The sequence below is a fragment of the Medicago sativa genome, chromosome 2, assembly GCF_051527215.1.
Source record: "Medicago sativa cultivar Bolivia chromosome 2, Bolivia_mono, whole genome shotgun sequence".
NCBI lineage: Eukaryota > Viridiplantae > Streptophyta > Magnoliopsida > Fabales > Fabaceae > Medicago > Medicago sativa.
This window is the reverse complement of record NC_140750.1, coordinates 13170892-13190485: the sequence shown is the minus strand read 5'-3', so window position 1 is coordinate 13190485 and position 19594 is coordinate 13170892. Positions and strand designations below refer to the sequence as shown.

General features: G+C 31.4%; 2 protein-coding genes and 1 non-coding gene across 3 annotated transcripts; 2 read left to right on the top strand and 1 right to left on the bottom strand.

Annotated features, from left to right (window-relative positions):
* Positions 1-129: 129 nt before the first annotated feature.
* LOC146944702 (uncharacterized) lies at positions 130-1608 on the top strand. The gene is made up of 3 exons (XM_085748800.1): positions 130-416; positions 519-626; positions 1195-1608. The coding sequence occupies exons 1-3, from the start codon at positions 180-182 to the stop codon at positions 1303-1305; spliced, it is 456 nt and encodes a 151-aa protein (XP_085604926.1). The 5' UTR covers positions 130-179; the 3' UTR covers positions 1306-1608.
* A 6956-nt stretch (positions 1609-8564) lies between these two features.
* Positions 8565-10244, top strand: LOC146944701 (uncharacterized). The gene is made up of 2 exons (XM_085748799.1): positions 8565-9113; positions 9708-10244. Exons 1-2 carry the CDS (start codon positions 8669-8671, stop codon positions 10223-10225), a joined length of 963 nt encoding a protein of 320 aa, XP_085604925.1. The 5' UTR covers positions 8565-8668; the 3' UTR covers positions 10226-10244.
* An 8156-nt stretch (positions 10245-18400) lies between these two features.
* On the bottom strand, positions 18401-18487 carry LOC146944700 (small nucleolar RNA snoR109). The gene has a single exon (XR_015029567.1). It is a non-coding gene; the product is annotated as a small nucleolar RNA snoR109 (small nucleolar RNA).
* Positions 18488-19594: the final 1107 nt, after the last annotated feature.

Here is a 19594-nt window from a genome sequence, read left to right as displayed (position 1 = left end):
TGATTCAAATCTTTAGTTCAATGTTATGTTTATTCAAATTGTTCTTGCATTTAAGTCATTAAATATGCTTAGCTATTCAAAGTTGTGTGAAGTTTTTCACTTTGATTTTTTTTTGTTTGTGTTGGTTCTTATTGCAGAAAAAAGTTGCATGGCGGCCTGAGGATGAGTTTGAGCTTAAGATGATCTTCAAGAGCAAGGGCTCAAAGCGCCTTTCTGAGATGCTAATGGAGGCAAGGAACAAGAATGAACGCCCATCTTGGATTGGCCCGCGTTCTTGGAAAGGGCTTGAAAAGAAATGGCAATCTACAGATTATAAGGTTAAATCTGCCCGAAATAAGAATAATCGTGCTTCTGCCAAGGGTGGATCCGTCCATACAGGTGGATCCATATCCACAAATGAGTATGTCATACGAATGGTATGTTTTTTTATGTTAAACACTTGATCTCTTAAAATTCAATTTATAGGTTCAATATTTAATGTTTCTAACATTCATAAGTAATTTTTTATCATGTATAAGCGTCAAGGGATGGGTAGAGAGCCCACAATTGATGAGGTCTTCTTATGGACTCATACGAAAAAGGAGGACAAATCTTTATGGGTGGACGAAAGATCCAAGAGGACATATGTAAGTGTCTATTGATGTTCAGTAGATGTAGTTTTTATTTTGGGTGTTGCTGTTTTTGGGTGAAGCCACAACTCATAATCACATGTTTTGTAGTGACCACAATATTCACAACTAGTACTATTTTGTGCTTGTTGCTTGAGATGATTTCAGATATATGTATAATATAGCTTATCTGGTTTATTGGTGGAAATTTCACTAGTTGTTTCTTAATAAGAAGTTAGAGAAAAATAGAGACAAAAAATACATAGGAAAAAAGTGCTAAATGTGATCTTGTGCATCTCTCAGCGAATTTCTACTTGCTATGTTTATTGTAGAAGTGTAGGAAACAACAATTGCAAATTGAACAGTAGATCGCAATATTTATTACATATTAGAGAACTAAGTTATTGAAGGCTATATACCTACTGCAGTATGATGGAAAGTTATTGAAGGTTATATACCTACTGCAGTATGTATGCTTCAGTCATCATATAAAAATGTGTATGTTTATATACTTTTCATTGCTAAGTAATTTCATATATCGTGTGACAACTTAAATGTAATATGTATGTTATATTGTTCTGTTGAGCATGAAACATATAAGGAGAAGATGAAGAAGGCATCTGATAATGGCACCAAGGAGGTTGATCCTGCAACTCAATTGAACTTATGGGCTAAATCAGCTGGGGGAAAGACTTAGGGACGTCTTTATGGTACTGGTGATATGGCAAAACGCTACAAGCCAGGTGTATCCTCCCTGACCCAGCAATCAATGGTTTCTCCATATAGTAGCCAAGTTTCTGTCGGGATTGCTGCGCAGATGGCAGCAATTGAAGAGAGAGCAAATGCAGCAGAGGATGATGCTCGAGTTGCACGTGAGGAATGTCTCAAGGCTAATAAGCGTAAACAGGATTTGGAGAGACAACTAAAGGAATTGGCTGAAAGTGTTGCTTCAATCAAGGGTGGCCGACTCGGTTGACAACGTAGAGGATTGAATTATGCTTTACTATTACTTTGACATCGACACTATGTTTTATTGAAGACTTGTTTTATCTTTTGTTTAACTTCATGTCAAACTGATTGCTATATTAATGTTTATTTCATTTTGAGAATTGTGGATTGATATATAATGATTGAGACTTGTTTATGTTAAAATCCATTGCAGTTATGAAAGTTATTGAATTTTGATTTTATTTTAGTTTTTGTTGATTACATAAAGGTCAATGCGATATATATATATATATATATATATATATATATATATATGTGTGTGTGTGTGTGTGTGTGTGTGTGTGTGTGTGTGTGTGTGGTTCTAAAAATATAGCAATCTAGAAGGCTATATATGAAACAAAAGAACCATCAATTGAATAGGGAAAAAAATATTACATTACTAAAGGCTTAGCCGTAGGTATTAATGATTGAAGCTCAAAGCATACAAAAGAATTATTGACGGCCTATGTAATGTTACTGACGGCTAAGCCGTGGGTAATATTACTGATGGTTAAGCCGGGGTAATGTTACAGACAGCTAAGTCGTGGGTAATGCTACCGACGGCTAAGTCGTGGGTAATATATGACCAAAAATTTGTTGTTGAAACCACGATTACCCACAAATTATCCATGGTGTGGCCGACGGTAGATACAGAGGGCTTACATAGCCGTGGGTAACGTTACCGACGAGGCATTTTCCCATGGCCTAGGAACCCTTGGTAAGCCGTGGGTAATTAAGATTACCCACGGCTTTTTGCTCTTACAGACGGATTTTGTCCCTGGGTAATAAGAGATTTTCTTGTAGTGGTTTATAGCAGCAAAAATAGATGTGCGGATTAACCAACCAATCATGATCATAGTATTAATAAGTCTTTGCTCTTTTCTCGACTATTTGTCATGGTTTCAATGTTTCATGGTTTTTTTCTTTTTCAAAATATGAAATAAATGAAATTTACCTGTACAATATTTTTTTTACCAAATTATCCTCTAACTGAAACTGATTTTGTTGAACTAAAATGAGTTTTGAACGTCCTCGTAAGCTTAGCTCAGTTGGTAGGGACAATGCATAATACATGCAAGGTCCGGGGTTCAAACCCCGACCACCACCAAAAAAAAATGAGTTTTGAACAATGACTCTAAAATTTTGATGATAACAATGTATAAAAGAACAATTGGATGTGCTAATGTGTGTTCAAGTATGCAAAATTATAGAGTTAAATTCCGACTCTTGAGCTTAGATCATAAGATGCTTTTCTCTAATAAGCATCTGAAGGAATGAAAACTCTGAAGGTGATGTCAGCAGCTAAAGACTTTGACCCAACCTGTCGTCTTCTGAAGGAAATCAGAGTAGTACAATTTGTCTTCTTCTGTTCACTTGTATATACAAACAAAGAAATTTAAGGACAAAGAGAATGTAACATATCATTATATTATAAGCAAAGGAATTTGAATGAGTACTCAACAACGTTATCCATTGAAAGTGCAAGGGAAATGGACTGCTCTTGGTTTGTGAGAGGAACCAGTATAATCTGCTTGTGTCGTTTCTTTCTCTATTCTCTCTGTGTTTTTAATTTTATTCCGCTCCATAACTCTGTTTTAGACTCTGATAAGAACCCTGCTTCTAATTAATCTCTGAACTATCTTTGATAAACACTTAAAAAAGATTTTTAAAAAATCAGCACAATTCAATTCTCTCTTCTTATGTTTCTTTCACCTTCAAATTTAAAATAGTGATAAAAGGTTTTTCTTCATCCAAATGATATTATCCTGTATGTCTTTAGATGGTGTGTAAATTAGCATATTTTATACATATGAGATTTTAAAAAAATTAAAAGAACATTAACACAATAAATGTCCTGTAACATTTAGTCACATTTAATTAAAAATATTTTATAAATTCCATCTTTTAGAAAAAGAAAAAAAAATACATCAACCCCTACCCTCCAAAATCTTGCATCCAAGCATACCTTAGTTACTCTTGAAACAACAAGTAATAGTTTCTTTTATAAAACTCTTTAAAGTTGTAACAATTATTTTTGAGAATTTGAGTTCAAATTCTCACTTAAACAATTTTTAAAGAAACATTACTTATACCTCGCCCAAACTCGAATTAATAGAGTCATTCCCTTTAAAAACCAAAGGATTGAGATTGAAGAAAACATTTTTGACTCGGTTCTCGATAATGAGACTAGACATGTTTTTGTCCATGGCGGAAGTGACAAGTACCACATAAAACTCACGCACACAATTATAATATTCTGGAAATGAATAGTTGTGTAGATTTTAATGGAAAAATATGATCAATTCACTAAAACATCTTTATTAATTATAGTTAGTGATATAATTAGATGATTAAAATGCAATAAATAAGGATATGATGGTGAAAAAGAATAAGAAATTTTGTATTAATATTATAAAGTAGACAAATAATTTGATACGAAAAAAAAGGACATCTATTTTGAGAGGGAAAGAGTACATAAAATGTCTATTAGCAAAAAAGAAAAAGAAAAAAATAATAAGGAAAATGTTAACGAGTGCCCCCGAGGCACTGGTTAAGGAAGCTAAAAGAAGAAAGTAAAAGTCAAAAAAGACACTTTTTAATCTTTTAATGTATTGATTACACAGTTTTCAAGACAAATATTACTACATTTGCTTCCTTAACCAGTGCCCCGGGCACTCCGGGCACTGGTTAACAAGACCCAAATAATAATGATTCAAGTGTCTTTTGTAAGAAGTGACATTATTGGTCATTTCCAAAAGAAGAAAGATGCCGATTTTGAAAATAAGAAAAAAATAATTTCATGGTTTGTCATCAACATTTATTTTCAGAAAAAGACAAAATTTGATGTCGCAAGCAGCTCTACCAGAAATGGAATGGGAGATTGGAGAAGATAATGATTAGAATTCATTGAATGAAGACATTTAATTGTGGTTCATTGAACCTGGTCTGGGTGAACATAAATCACCTGCCCAAACAAACACAACACCTCCCAATTTCCACATCCCATTATAACTTGAAATATAACATGGCTTTTCCTTTTAATCAAAGGACATACTTTGGTTAATTTGCATAAATGTTTTTATTTTTTATTGATGTAAAATGAAATTGTATTTTTCATTTTAGATTTAGTTTTTTTATTACTGTAACTTTTTAGAGTTATTCATAGCGCATATATCAAGTTACAAGTACTTGGAATTCAGTGGATACGAGTATATGAACATTCATCAAATATAATTGGCTAAATTGTATTTTTGGTCCCTTAACTATTTAGGTAGTATCGTTTTGGTCCCTTAATTAAAATTTGATTTATTTTGGTCCCTTAACTTCTCTCTGTTACACATTTGGGTCATTTCCGTTAATTTTAATTCAAAAACGTTAGGTTTTCTTCCTCTTCTCCACTTTTTCATCTTCATATCATCTCCATCAACTTTCAACAACAAGAATCCCAGAAAAATTCCAAAAGAAAAAAAAAAAGAAAACTTCGGAGGGGGGATTCATTCTTCTTCACATGACAAAATCACTCTAATTTAGAGGAACACAAAATATATACTAGATGAAGATTTTATAGGGTTTTTGTTACAATCTTAAAATTGAGTCTATGTTTTTACGTTACTCTTAAAATTAAAATAACATTCATTTATCATTCTCTTTATCAAAAAAAAAAATCATTTATCATTCTCTATAAACTTAAGTCTCTTAAAAAAAGTAGAAATTCTTTCTCGCTGTCTTCCCTCTAATATCCTTTTACCTACATGTCTAAATAAGACATGATGATCCAGATAGTGAGATGGATCGTGCTCACCCCCTTGGTATAGATTTTAAAAGTGTACCCATCACCCTATGTCAAGTGGGGAAAACTTCTAAAGTCGAAATTGCATTGTGTCTCTTTAACCAAAAAAAAAAAAAAGTATTGTGTTTAACATAAACGGGACTCTTAGCAAGCACAAGATGTGTCAATGATGAAAAATAAAGCACATGTTCAATTTATGAACAAGAACAAAGAGCATGCCCAATAGGCCAATACAAGTCCATCCATACAATTGACTCCATTGAACGCACCACTACTTGACAGTTAACATGATATCAAGTGGAACCAAGTGGAACCAATTGGATTAAAGGCTGCGCGTCTCACTCTTCACCAACTACTATTTGTCTTTGAAAGTCAAAGCTAAAATTCAAATAATATATGTATATGCATCCTCTTTCCGATCTTATTTATAATAAACAATTAATTTTTTAAATTCATAGAATAATTGATGTATCCGGTTTATATTCTAATTCAGATACATAAATTATTCAATGAATTTAAAAAACCAATTGTTTTTTATAAATAAGACCGGAGAAATATTTCTCATATATACACACGGAGAACGCTAATTAACATCCACTTAAAAACATAAAGATTTAACAAGTGTGCATTTTTTATTTTGCAGTCAAACTAATTTGAAATAGAATATTGTATAGTCGATAGAAACTCACGCATATAAGTGGAGGAGTCCAGTTTCGAACATCAATCAAAAAGTCTGATAACAATTTCAATAATTTATCCAGTTGAGCTAAGGATCGATCAAATTATACATATTAAAAAAATTTGATCACATTGAATCCATGTTATCCCAATAACAAATTAAATTTACTGTCTAATTTATCCTTCGTAACTAATATATTTGGTAATTGAAGATATAAAAGTTAAATTAAATGAGATATATTTCAAAAATACTATGACAAGTTGTTAAGATTTGTTTATATTTAATTTAAAAAATAATGTGCTCCTCGTGAGCTTAGCTTAGTTGGTAGGGATATTGCATATTATACGCATGGATTGGAGTTCGAACCCCGGACACTCCACTTTTCCACAATTTAATTGTGTGAGCTCCGACCACTAGACTACTTGACAAAAAAAAAACGTGTTGAGTCAACTTTTTTTTTGAAAAGGATGTTTTTTTTGTTACATATTTTTTTTGAAAAGGATGTTAATTTAAATTATATTTTATTCTTGAGAAAATATTAAATAACAGCCCGTTTGAGATGGAAGAGAAAACAATCAAATGAATGAAGTCAAGTGGTCAACAAATTCCTCCTATTAACAAAATTGTAAAGGGAAAGGTTAACACCAAAAGAGACGGAAAAGTAAACTACTCCCTCCGGTCACATTTATAAGCAACTTTTGCTTTTTTAGGTTCATTAAATAACTAATGTATCTAAAATATAATATAGTATAGATACGTCACTTATTTAATGAATCTAAAAAGGTAAAAGTTGCTTATAAATGTGACCAGAGGGAGTACGTACTTAATGGTTGTTATATTAGGGGATGTGTGTGGGTGGGCATGTGTTTGAACTAGAGGTGATCAAATATAAGTCGATACAAATTAAAATCTCAAACCGATCTAAAAAAAATTAAAACCGCACAAAATTGGATGTGTTTGTATGTCCTTTTGTGAAAACAATTCGGATTGAATCGAATCTTGGATTGATTTTTAAAATGGAACAAAACCACATACATATTTTTTAATACTTACTACCTCCACTCCTTATTATAAGAAAACATTTACTTTTTAGGTTCAATGAATAATTAATATATTTAGTTTATAATATAGACCGAATACATCAGTTATTCATGGAACTTAAAAAAAAATAAAAAAGTTTTTCTGATAATAAGGACAAGATGTAGTATTTTTTTTATTAATATATTGCTTTAGTCTATTATTCATTGGTCCTCGTGAGCTTAGTACAGTTGGTATGAACAATGCATAGTATATGGAAGGTCGGGGTTCGAATCCTGGTCACCACCAAAAAAGTCTATTATTCGTTGGTTTTCAATTCGGGGTTCGAATCCTGGTCACCACCAAAAAAGTCTATTATTCGTTGGTTTTCAATGTTTTTGAAAGTACTGCTTACTAGTTTTATTTGATCTTTTTTTTTATGTATCAAACTTAATCGTCATTGTCATTCCATGATACTAATTTTTTTTATAAATCATATATATTATTTTGCATAAAATTTGTTATTTAACCATGTCCTTAAAATTATTAGTAAAAAAAATTACAATTTATTATTTAATATCCAAGAATCAATTCAAATTAAACTACATTAAATTGGATCGGGTTAGATTTTTTTAAATGAGTTATCCAAAATTGGACCACGATATAATATTATTTTTAAATCAGATGAGTTTTTGTGTTAAAACCGATACAAAACACACCACAAATACTCATTTTAATGCATTTCTATACTTTCACTATTATATCATCCTTTGTACGTTTTTTAATAAGTAATCTCATTGCTAGAAATTCACCACTTAAGATAAATAAGTTGGAAATCAAGAGTTCAATCCTCAACCTTAACATATTACAATGTCCCTATGTGTCTATATATATATATATATATATATATATATATATATATATATATCCAAGGAGAGATAATGTAAATAACACAACGAAATAATGTCAAAAATAAAAGTAACATAACCATTTTTTTTAGGCAATAACATAACCAAATTTGTAAAATACTCCCCCGTCAATATATCTAAGCATATTTTTATTAGAGGTAAACGGTGCTTACATATAGGGACGGAGAGAGTAGTAAAGATTTGACTTAGTCAATAAATAGATACCGTAAAACAAAGAATTAGCTTTAGCCGTCAAAAGATAGAAGTTTAAAATATAGAAAGCAAAGGAGAGTAAGAAAAGCGTGAAAAAAATTCTTTTTGAGTATAATGATGATGATGATAATAAGTTTGGAAGGTGAATGATTGTGATAATAATCCAATGTTGGTTCTGGACACAACATTTTACAAATTGAACCCGGACGCATTTGGAGGCCAGGTTCATTCAAAAAGTGTCTGATTAAGCCTACATTCATGTTACACTTAGAAGTGAAAAACCCTCCACCGTTCCCTATCTTATTAAGTTAAAGCACATGTATAGTACTATTCAACAATTATGTATAAATATGACACCATTTCCATAAACACCATATCAACAACATATATTAATCAATTTAGACCTATCACATTAACACCATAACATATTTTTGACAATATTCGTGGTGGTGCTAGCTTTTTAAATATGGCTAATGTTCCTATGAGGTTTCAGAGAGTGATGGAGGCATTTGATGCTGATGTGGCACTATCACGTGGGAAGCTCTGCAGCGAGAGCAGCGGAAGCGAGCATTCTCCAGAGAGTTCACCTGATTTGTCTGATCTCGTGTTGTCTTTCATGGAAGACAACGAGAGATCAGAGGAAGAAAAGGATGTCGTTGCTCGTGGCAAAGATTGCAATGGAAAGGGTGATGAAGATGTTGAAGAAATTGGTGAATGGTGTGATAGTGAGAAGAATGAAATGTTGAAGGGCTTGTTTGGTGGGAATGAAGATGTTGATGAGGATGAAAAGGATGCAAAAGAAAGGATTAGAAGAGAGGTTGAGGTTGCAATTGGACTTGTTGGGAGTGATTCATTTCCTGGATTCAAACGCTCGTTGATGTCTCAATTAAGGGAGAAAGGTTTAGATGCTGGTGAGTACTAATTATCTAGTCCTATATGAGTTCCCATGTTCATTTGTTTTAATTGATGTTTTCAAATACTTATACTTTTGGGAAAAGAAATATTCTCGCTACTAAATACCACATTGAAGTATTTTTAATTGGATTTAGATTCCTACTTTCAAGAAGTTGTACACTATGCAATCATACTTATTTGGATCCTCTAACGTTTGGATCAAACATTAGAGGGTTATATTATCGTCTCACAATTAAAATTTATTTGGTTTATAACAACTTAATTAAAAGTTACAGAAGTGGATTCAAATAAATTTTAATTGTGAGATGATAAACATAACCTCTCATGTTTGATTCAAAAGAATGCAAATCCGCCGTCATATAAATCTAGATTGAGTCATTTGATCTCAATCAAACATTCCAAATCAATTTATTTATTTTTTTGACAAAAACAGTCCAAATCAATTATTAAGTGAATGCATAAAGTGATCCACTTTGTATAGTATTGACTTGGAGCACCTTATCACTAAGCTAGAGATATAAAGTACAAGGAGTGATATATTATTGCATTTAAATTCAAGCCAAATATTGACATTGCTACTATTTGTGCAGGGCTATGCAAAACCAAATGGGAGAAAAAGGGAAAATTAACAGCTGGGGACTATGAGTACATTGATGTCAATCTCTCAGGAAAACGTTACATAGTCGAAGTTTCCTTAGCTGCTGAATTCGAAATAGCTCGACCAACAAACCAATATTCTTCTTTGTTAAATATTTTCCCAATGATTTTTGTTGGTAAAATGGAAGAACTCAAACGAATTGTGAGACTAATGTGCTCTGCAATCAAAGGCTCAATGAAAAAAATGGACCTACACATACCACCATGGAGGAGAAATTTGTACATGCAAACCAAATGGTTTAGTTCTTACAAAAGAACAACTAATGCAGTTGCAACTATAAAAGCATCGTCACATTTTTCAGCTGAGTCTTTTTGTCCTAAGAAGTTTATGGGATTTGAAGCACGACATGTGAAAGCATATAATTGTAGGGATGATTATGTGGGGATTAATAATGGGTTTAGAATTGGTCACTTGACTGCTGCTTTAAATTCTGATAACTTTGGATTGTAATATAGTTGCATTTGTTCTATTTTGTATAGCCATGGAAATTCTTGTCAATTTTGGGTAGATATAGCAAACAATTGAGATTAATCGTTAGCAATTTTCATTTGTTCGTTTGAGATAAATATTGTGGAAAAAATATTATACAGTATCAAATATCCAATTGTTACCTAGCACTTATATTTTGTGGCATATGAATGAAGTACAAATTTGAATGATTGGTTGTGTCTAATATATACATGACATATTGGCTGAGGGGTAGGGGTTTGGATCCTCTCCAGTCACATGAGAGTCCAGTGAAATCTTGTCCACTAAAAATTAATGTATGTGGGAATTTTCAATGTTGAAAATAAGAGAGAGAAGACAATTAATGGTGCAGATTGTGTCACTCGAGAAGACTGGAGAAATTTCCACAGGAGGAAATCCATTCCCGAGGGGTAGCACTTGAGTGACATTGAGGTTGGTGACATTGTGACATTGAGTCCCCAAATTTTCTTTCTTTTTTGTTTAATACTAATATTTATTGAGTTGCTGCAAGGGATTGATGGTAGTTTTTAGGTGCAACATAATTGGGATGTCATATTGTTGTCGTGTGTTGCTTTTGCACTTTAATTTTCGCTTAAAGAATGAGTTGTAACTCTCGATAAATTTGATGCAATTTGGAGTTATGATCCTATAAATACAAGAGACATTTGAGCAATACGAGGGGTCTATAAAACAACTATCAATATTTATTGGTATCAATTATCTAATTTATATTTTCAATTCTTAACTCTCCTCCTTAATGCAGTTGTGTATAACTTTTTTTTTCTTCTCGTATAACCTATGAAACCCAAATATATGATGTGGTCGAGATACTTTAATAAAAAATTAAATATTTAAAAGTACAATATATAAATATAAGTAATTTTGATGATAAATAAAGTGACAATTAGTCATTAGTTATAGCCGAAAAAGAAAACATCAATTACTTAGTCAGTTACATACCCCCTCCCGAGTGAAATATAAACAAAAAGGAAAGGTGAAAAGTTGATGTTTGTGGACTAACTTTTTAACCACTTACATTGATTTTTCAACTATCACTTTTGTTTATATTTCAATCTCGATGGAGTATATCCTAAAAATAGAATATCATTGTTGTTAAACTATATCCCAAAAAGAATATCATTACCTTATGTGTATTTTTTTTGAGGGATTACATAAGTTGATGTATTTGGTACAAATTTTGAACCAAATACATTAACTTTTGTTGACCAATTTTTACTTATATTTTGGGACGGAGGAAATATATTATAATGTTTTTATTTTTTTCTTATTTTTTAAAGAAAAAAAGAAAAAGAAATTAGAAAAATCATGTTTCCCTTTTTTTATACTGATAATAAAAAAATCTAGTATCTCGGGTCTATCGATTCCCACCGCCGTATTCCTCGCACATCCTGAAAGTATCAGAAATGTATCGAACAATTATTTTTAAAAATATATTTAATCACAAGATACTATCAGAATAAGTATCAGACATCAATATTTCATCAATTTTAATGTATCGGAACTTCAGAGCATATAACTTATACTTGGGTTTGTGTTATTTCAATAAATTTAACCATTTAAAAAAAAAATTACATCAAAATAATTAGAGGTGTGTTATTTGAACAACCATTTGGTTGACAACTTATTGTACAACCATAAATTTACAAAGAAAAAGTAGATTTTGACACGGAAATCAAAGCAATAGAGAGATAAAGTAAAAATATTTGTGAGTATGAGAGAGAAAGTTGTCACAAAAATTGTTAGAAAATAGTTGCACAAATATCATTTCTCAAATAATTAACCCAACTTTGTCATCCATGACAAATATCGTTCATTTCACCAAGAAAGTTTCTTTATTGCTTCCACCATAAGAACCTACATATATAGTGTCTTCTTGGTTTAGCACGCGCCAATCTCAATGACTCTAGGAGTCAAACCTGATAAACCTTCAACAATTCAACAAGTGCACGAAAGAGGAATGAAGTTGGTGAATCTCCTTGTCTCCTACCTTTTTCTACTCTAAAGTCTCCTAGTGGACATCCGTTCACCAATACTGACATAGTACTAACTAAAATATAAGATCACATCCAAATAATCTGAATCAACCGAGTTGTAAGCCCTCTCTACCTTCAAGATCAAACTCCTAGAGGGCGCCTTTTACAGTTGATGAAGGTGAGGTTGAAGATGATGAAGAAGAGGAAGGAAGAAGATGAAGAAAGGAAAACAAGGTTTTTAATTTGAAATTTTGGTAATCCTTGTTTTTTAATTTCGTCCCGCTATAAATTTTCGTTTTTGGATCTGGTCCCTATAACCTTGTCACTGGTCATCTAGAACGACACATAAGCCTCATTTGCTACGTCACACGTCACCACATCAGCTGTTGTTAGACACGTAAGCATTTTTGTAATAGATAATGATGACAGGGACCAAAAGCAAAACGTTTATAACTTAGGATGTTTGTTTTAGAACAACAAAAAAAAATACAAAGACGAAAACCAAAAACATGCTAACTTACAAAGATGATTTACATATTTAAGCTTTATTAATAATAATTTTATTCTTAAATAAATTCTTTTATCAAAAAACCCAGAAAAAAGCAACATGCATAATCTTCATCTTCAATCTTCTTCATCAACATTTATCACACTAGTCATAATCCCCATCATAATCTTTTCTGATATTGGATTGCTTGGGAAGATGAAAATTCTTGATTTTTATAGGTTTGAACTTTGAAGAAAAAGATGATGAATATACGAAAAAATAGTGTTTATTTTCTTGGGGTCTATATATTTTATAAAATAAATTCATTAAAAATAAATTATTATTAATAATCTTATGTGGAATGCCAACTCATCATTTTTTGGATTTAAATTGTAAAAAAAAAAAAGTTAAACTTGTATACGCTTTAATAAATAAAGGATGTAAATGTAAAAAATAAAAGTAATGACGTAAATGTTATAAATAAGAGTAGTGATATATGAATAACCATTAGTGACAACTTCCTTTTCCTCTATTTTTATTTGTCTAAAATAACAGAGAGAGAAAAAGGAAGAGAGAGAATAAAAACATAATTTGAGTATGAGAGATAAAGTTGTCAAAAAATTGTCATAAAATGGTTGTACAAATATCATTTTTCTATAAATAAATAAGATAAACAATTTATAGTATAATTTTGTCAATAAAAAAACATGGAGACTGTCAATAAAAAGAAGCTAAAAGACGAACTTCATTCATGCATACTAAAAAATTTCTATCACAACATTTATGTCGTCTTCTCTCATTGGTGTAAACCAGAAGCACGTCTAGGATTTTGTTGTGAAGTTATCTCTTCCATTTGTGTCAATATTTTTCGTCATATCTACTCTCCATTCACACTTTTGTGTTCCATGTTATTCTTTCTTCTTTCTCTTTATATATCGAATGGGAATGAAGAAAGTTAAACACAAAAACAAACATGAAGATAATAGAGGTGAGAAAAATGTGATACATTTACTAGATAGAAGAAAGAACAAAGAATTCATATTGAAACATTAGATGTGCTTCTAATTCAAGAAGCATCAAAGAGAAAAGAAACATTGCCACAGAAAAATCGAGTAAACCCTCATTTGAGTCTCTGAAAGTGTACCTCGCTATCAAGTGCGTCTATGGATCAATGAAACGAACCAAAAACTCCCCCATTGTTTGATCCGTTAGTCATAATAGTCCAAACTTTAACTAAAGTTTAAGTGTGATGATGTGTCCATTAATGTTGTCATGTTGGATGCTTATGTGTGACTTCCACGTTGGAGATGGACCAAAACTAATGTAATATCTCTTCCATCTTCTGGAAAAAACTAAAAGCTCATATTGTCATCTTCATCTTCCTCCATACCCTTCCTTTCAAAACATTCCAAGAGACAAAAATAATGATTTTTGTGATACCTTGTTGAACCTGAAAATTTGATCTATTCATCAACTGTTTCACCATTGTTGAGATCAATCCCAATTGAATCCAAATCATCAACTTGACTCTAAACACCACTTTCAAGATCAACCATACATGATTCCCATCAATGTCTTTGAATTCAACTCAGAGTATCAAATTCAACTGTGATAACCGTCGTCGTCACCGTCAGGGAAATAACAAAAGTCAGACCACCGACGGCAAAAATTCAGTATAAACTGAGCAACACAATATGTTTTTTTTTTTCTGTATTAAATTAATAACATTGTTTTTCTTCTTGAATGAATTTCCATAGTTTTTTTATAGATTGAATTTCTATTTTGGATTTGGAGGTATTTTGAGGGTTTTATTTTTGTGCTCAGATATGTAAGTTTCAATATTTTATCTATTGAATTTCTGTGTATTTTGTTGGGGCCGATTCTTATTCCCATAGTTCTGAATACCAAAAACCATGGATGGAAGAAAGAAAAAAAAATCAGAGATTTGAGCATGAACAACCATGGAATTTTGAGGAGATTTATATGTTGATTATGGTTTTGAGTTGTTGGATTATGGATTTTGAATTGATGATGAAGAAGAAGATAAAAAGAGTAAATCAATTTTGAATTTTTTGATTTTGAATACAAATATGATCATTTATGGGCAGTGGTGTTGGTGAGCATGAGTTTATGAGTAGTGTTTGAGAAGATGAAGGAATTGGAGGCGTTGGAGAAGATGAATGCATTAACATAATTGTGGTCATTTTGGTCCCTAGCCTATGTGGACATCCAACAGCTTGGTCCATTGCCAACATGGAAGGCCAATACAGCAGCTGAAGTGACAAGTTTAACAGACACATCAGCACCGTTAACACCAAGTTAACGTTTTGGATGCATTTGATTTTTTGATTGATTAAATTGATTCACGGATATGCCTGATAGCAAAGTACACTTTCAGGGATCAAAACGAGGGTTTACTCCAAAAAAATCTTGGTTTGTGTGAATGACGTATTTGAAATTCTAAAATCTGAGATGTATTTTCAAATTTTCATATTTTGAAAGTCCAAAATTGTTACTCCCTCTATTTCAAAATATATGTCGCATTTTGATCCAATTTTTTAACTTATACAAATACTAATGTTAACATGTTTATGATCTTCCTTCGCTTTTACATGGTCATGCTATCAACATTCTCTAGTTTAGTGATAGAACGAACAACAGATTTGGAATGAAAACAGTGATCTCAATTTCACTGTCAAGATTGTGTGATTGCATTAATTATATTTGCTTCTGGGTGACGTTTAAGGTGGGAAGGCTTCTTAATTTTCCCATGATGGGAAAAGCTGAAATCCACCATTAACATATTGTAAAAATATTTGATGGCCAGGATTGATGAATGGCTACCTTTTGTGCCAATCACTTTCTTTATCTATGGTTATTTATAAATTTGTCCCTGCAACTTTGACAACTTTTATTTGTGTCAAAGATTTCTATAATAAAATGCCCAGAATATACTTTTTTTAAAGAAAGTTTAATAAATAGTGCTAATATTGTAACCAAAAAAAAGTGTGTTACTGAATAATTAACTAACCAAAAATAATTTTAGTAGATTAATAATTCATAAAGAAATTTTTATAATAAATGATATGGATCTAAAAAAAATTAATACGAAAATTGCTAGTTATAAATTGAGCTTTTCCAAAAAAAAATTGCTAGTTATAAATTGATTTGCAAATATTATTTTTATAACTTCTCTTCATTGGTCACAATTATATTTGAGATGTGTTAAACGTTAAAGGGTTAATTATGTTTCTAGTCCCTATAAAATAGCGACCTTGTAAGTTTAGTCCCTACTTAATTTTAATAGCATTTTTAGTCCCTAATTTTGTTTTTCTGCACTGAGTATTAGTCCCTACTCAATTCAAATTTGTTTAATTTATGCTTAAACTCTTAAATTTTTGAACAATTTTTTTGCAGACATGTTTAGAACATTACTAAAAGTTCGTCCGCAAAAAATTATCGCAAAATTTGATTTCTACATCCAGATTTTATTACTTTTTATCTTTAACTTTTGTCGTTTTAAAAAATTCATATTTAATTCATTTCATGTCAGAAAATTCTAAATTTTAGTAAACGAACCTTTCATAGTGTTATAATCTTGTCTCAAAAAAATCGTTCAAAAATTTAAGAGTTTAAGGATAATTAATCAAACTTTGTTTTAGCAGGGACTAAAATTATAAGTAAATTTTTTTTATAGGGACTAAAAATGCTATTAAAATTAAGTAGGGACTAAACTTACAAGGTCGCTATTTTATAGGGACTAGAAACATAATTAACCCAACGTTAAATGTAGTAACACTCTGGGTTAAGATTTAAATATTAGTTCACCGTATTAAGAGAATCTAGTTCATTTCTCAAGATGTTTTCCGTGGGTGTATTTCTTTGTACATTTTAATTATGTTAAATATGATTTATACATTTATAAAACTATTTAGTTAACTCAAAAAAAAATTATTTAGTTCACTCTTATTTAGAGATGGAAATGACTCAAAAAATGTGGAAAAAAACACAAACGTGAGGTGAAAATTTGGGTATTGGATAATTGATTTGCTATGTCGTTAAAATGATTTAGTACACATGATTGATTTGCGGTGTCGTTAACAAGATTCGGTGATGGAGAATATTTTTAGTCTATAAAGGAAAAAAAAAATTGATGAAAAAGATGAGAAGTAGATGGATGCTATTTTTTTGTTTGTGTTAAAAAGATTTATAAAAAAAAGTGTTTAGTTAAAAAGATAGCAAATGTAATAAAGAGAATAATTGGGAACATTTACAATCATTCTCAGTTTTACAGGTTGAAATTTCCATAAAGTATAAAACTGGAACAACAGGCTGTAACCGGTAAGCTTTGCTTTTCCCACCATGGGAAAATAATTACCCATTCCCACCATAAACGTCACCTTGCTTCTGTTGGGAGTTTAGATCGAAAAAATACTATGGTTGCTTATGTTCATTGTAATCGTATTATAAATGGTGCTCAGCTAAAATATCACTTGTCTGGATTTCACAGCACTAGCTTTCTAAGACTAGGTGGTTTCCTTTGCATTTGTTATACTTTTTGAATGACCAACAATGCATTAGCAAACAAACAACAGCCACTAAGGGCCTGTTTGGTTTGGCTTTTCAGAATTGCTTTTATCCTCCAAAAGCAATTCTCCATGAAGCTACAAATCCTAGCTTCTAGCTTTTCTAGAATCAATTCTCCTTGAACAACGTGTATAGGTTTGTATATTTTATTATTACAACATGATATTTTACTTTATTGCCCTTTATCAATTCTGATTCTTTATCAATTCTCCTTTACCTATGTCTATTTTAGTAATTATACATTCAAAAGCAATTCTACATAATTGCATCCAAACACAAATCATTTTGTTTAATCAATTCTACATAATTGTATCCAAACATAAATCAATTCTCTCAGATACAATTCTGTCAGAATCAATTCTATCAGAATCAATTATATTCAAAGCTGAACTGAACGGACACTAAATAATTCAGATGCTTTTTCAAATTTTCAAACATCAGCTGACATAGATTAGAATTTGTTATAATTAATTTACTTATTTGGTAAATAGAAGGTGACGGGCTGAAATGGATTAGGGCTCATTAGATTAACTTAATTAATTTGCCAAAAGCTAATGTGTGATCATAAAGAGAAATGCTGGTTATCCACAAAATCGCATCACAATGCACAAGCTCATAACAACGTTGATTCAGTATACTCTACTTCAACTCTTTAATTTGCAAGAGATGTAGAAAAAGATGACATTAGACAAGTCTGTTATGGACAAGGCTAGCTCTGAGACTAGAACAACATACTTGCCAAATCTCATCTTCGTCTACATCTCTTTCCTAAATTATGTCATCCTCTTTTCTAAATGCAAACACTTCAACAAGATTGACACAATCGATTGATAAAGCATGAAAAACAATCCACAATAACGTGTATTTATCTGTTGGCAACGTTAGACGCAAGATGCTGGAAAATCAAAGCAAATTACTTGGAAAGTTACCCCCTTTTGAAAAAGCAAAAGTGTTCAATATAAGAGAAAGGTCTCCGAAATAAGCCAATCACATGCTTATTTCTTTCTTCTTCCTTTCTCAAATTAAAACTCAAAAAATGGATCGAACAAAAAATCAAACAAGTAATAAAACCTGAAAGAAACTTAGAAAAAATGTGAGAAACTCGGTAAGCAGATTTATCGACAGAGTCACAATAACCGGCCAGTAAGATTCTTCGATTTAATATAGCTACAGCCGCAATGGCATATTCAAGATCAAGGGTATTGGTTTTTTGTTACCACCCTTCTCTCGGTACAATGTAGCATCGTTACAAAATAACATAAAAAAAACTAGAGAAACTGAATACATAATAATAGAGAGTAATAAGATAAGATTGATGAAATAACGAAGTTGCTATTGAAAAATTTGGAAAATGAAAAACTTGCTGCGATTTCAGATCTGTGTTAACTATCAGCCGTAAAACCCTAAACCTAAAGAAGAGAAAGATGAGACTGGAGTGAGGGCTGGGTGAGTATTTATAATCGAAATGCAGGGCTGAGCCTAGTAAACATATCGTGGCCGTTTATTTTTGACTGATCCGATGGATATAAAGGAGGTAGTAGAAATAAAACTTAATCAAATTGTTAATTTGGTAATTATACGCTCCAGTGTCATATAATATGGTCTATCATGTGCCATTATTTACCACCATTAGATGTGTTATTATTTTATTCAATAATTGATATTTCAATTTTTGGAAAATTGTGAATGCTTTTTATTGTGTTTTGGTTACAAGAGAAACAAGAGTGATTTTTTTTTTTAAAGGATATGAAAAGAATATGAATTGGTTGAAGTTAAAAATGAATATAACAGAAAATGAATTATATTTCGACTTTTGAGTTAAGCCCTTAGGATTTGGCAACAAAAGTTGAACGCAAAGGAGGAAAAGTTGGTAGGAGAGTGTAAGGTTTTACTTCATAATGTTCTTAGCAAAGAGGATATGTAATAACTGCTATTAGATCATGTTGTTGGTTATTCACTTAGTGAAGCGTATCATTTGCTAGCTAATCTTGAACCGCAATTTCATTCATCTGTTTTAGATTTAATTTGACATAAGGATGTTCATCTATAGGTATCTATATTTGTTTGGCGTCTTCTTCGCAACCGTCTTTTTACTTAGGATAACTTTAAACAAGGCGTCATTAATCATGAATCACATAACCCACTTAGGTTGGTGTGGTGGTGTTGACTAAGGACCCTGGAGTGTGCAACTACTCAAGGTCTCGAGTTCGGTTCTTCCCCACATTGGGTGAGCTAGTTTAGCTTATTAAAAAAAAAATCATGAATCACAACTTTGTTTGAGTC

What these genes read in the sequence shown, in the direction of transcription:
- LOC146944702 (XM_085748800.1), top strand. Translation starts at nt 180, where the DNA reads ATGATCTTCAAGAGCAAGGGCTCAAAGCGCCTTTCTGAGATGCTAATG. An exon ending in ATGAGTATGTCATACGAATG is followed by an intron (nt 417 to 518) that starts GTATGTTTTTTT and finishes ATCATGTATAAG; the next exon opens with CGTCAAGGGATGGGTAGAGA. An exon ending in AAAGATCCAAGAGGACATAT is followed by an intron (nt 627 to 1,194) that starts GTAAGTGTCTAT and finishes TGTTCTGTTGAG; the next exon opens with CATGAAACATATAAGGAGAA.
- LOC146944701 (XM_085748799.1), top strand. Translation starts at nt 8,669, where the DNA reads ATGGCTAATGTTCCTATGAGGTTTCAGAGAGTGATGGAGGCATTTGAT. An exon ending in GGAGAAAGGTTTAGATGCTG is followed by an intron (nt 9,114 to 9,707) that starts GTGAGTACTAAT and finishes CTATTTGTGCAG; the next exon opens with GGCTATGCAAAACCAAATGG.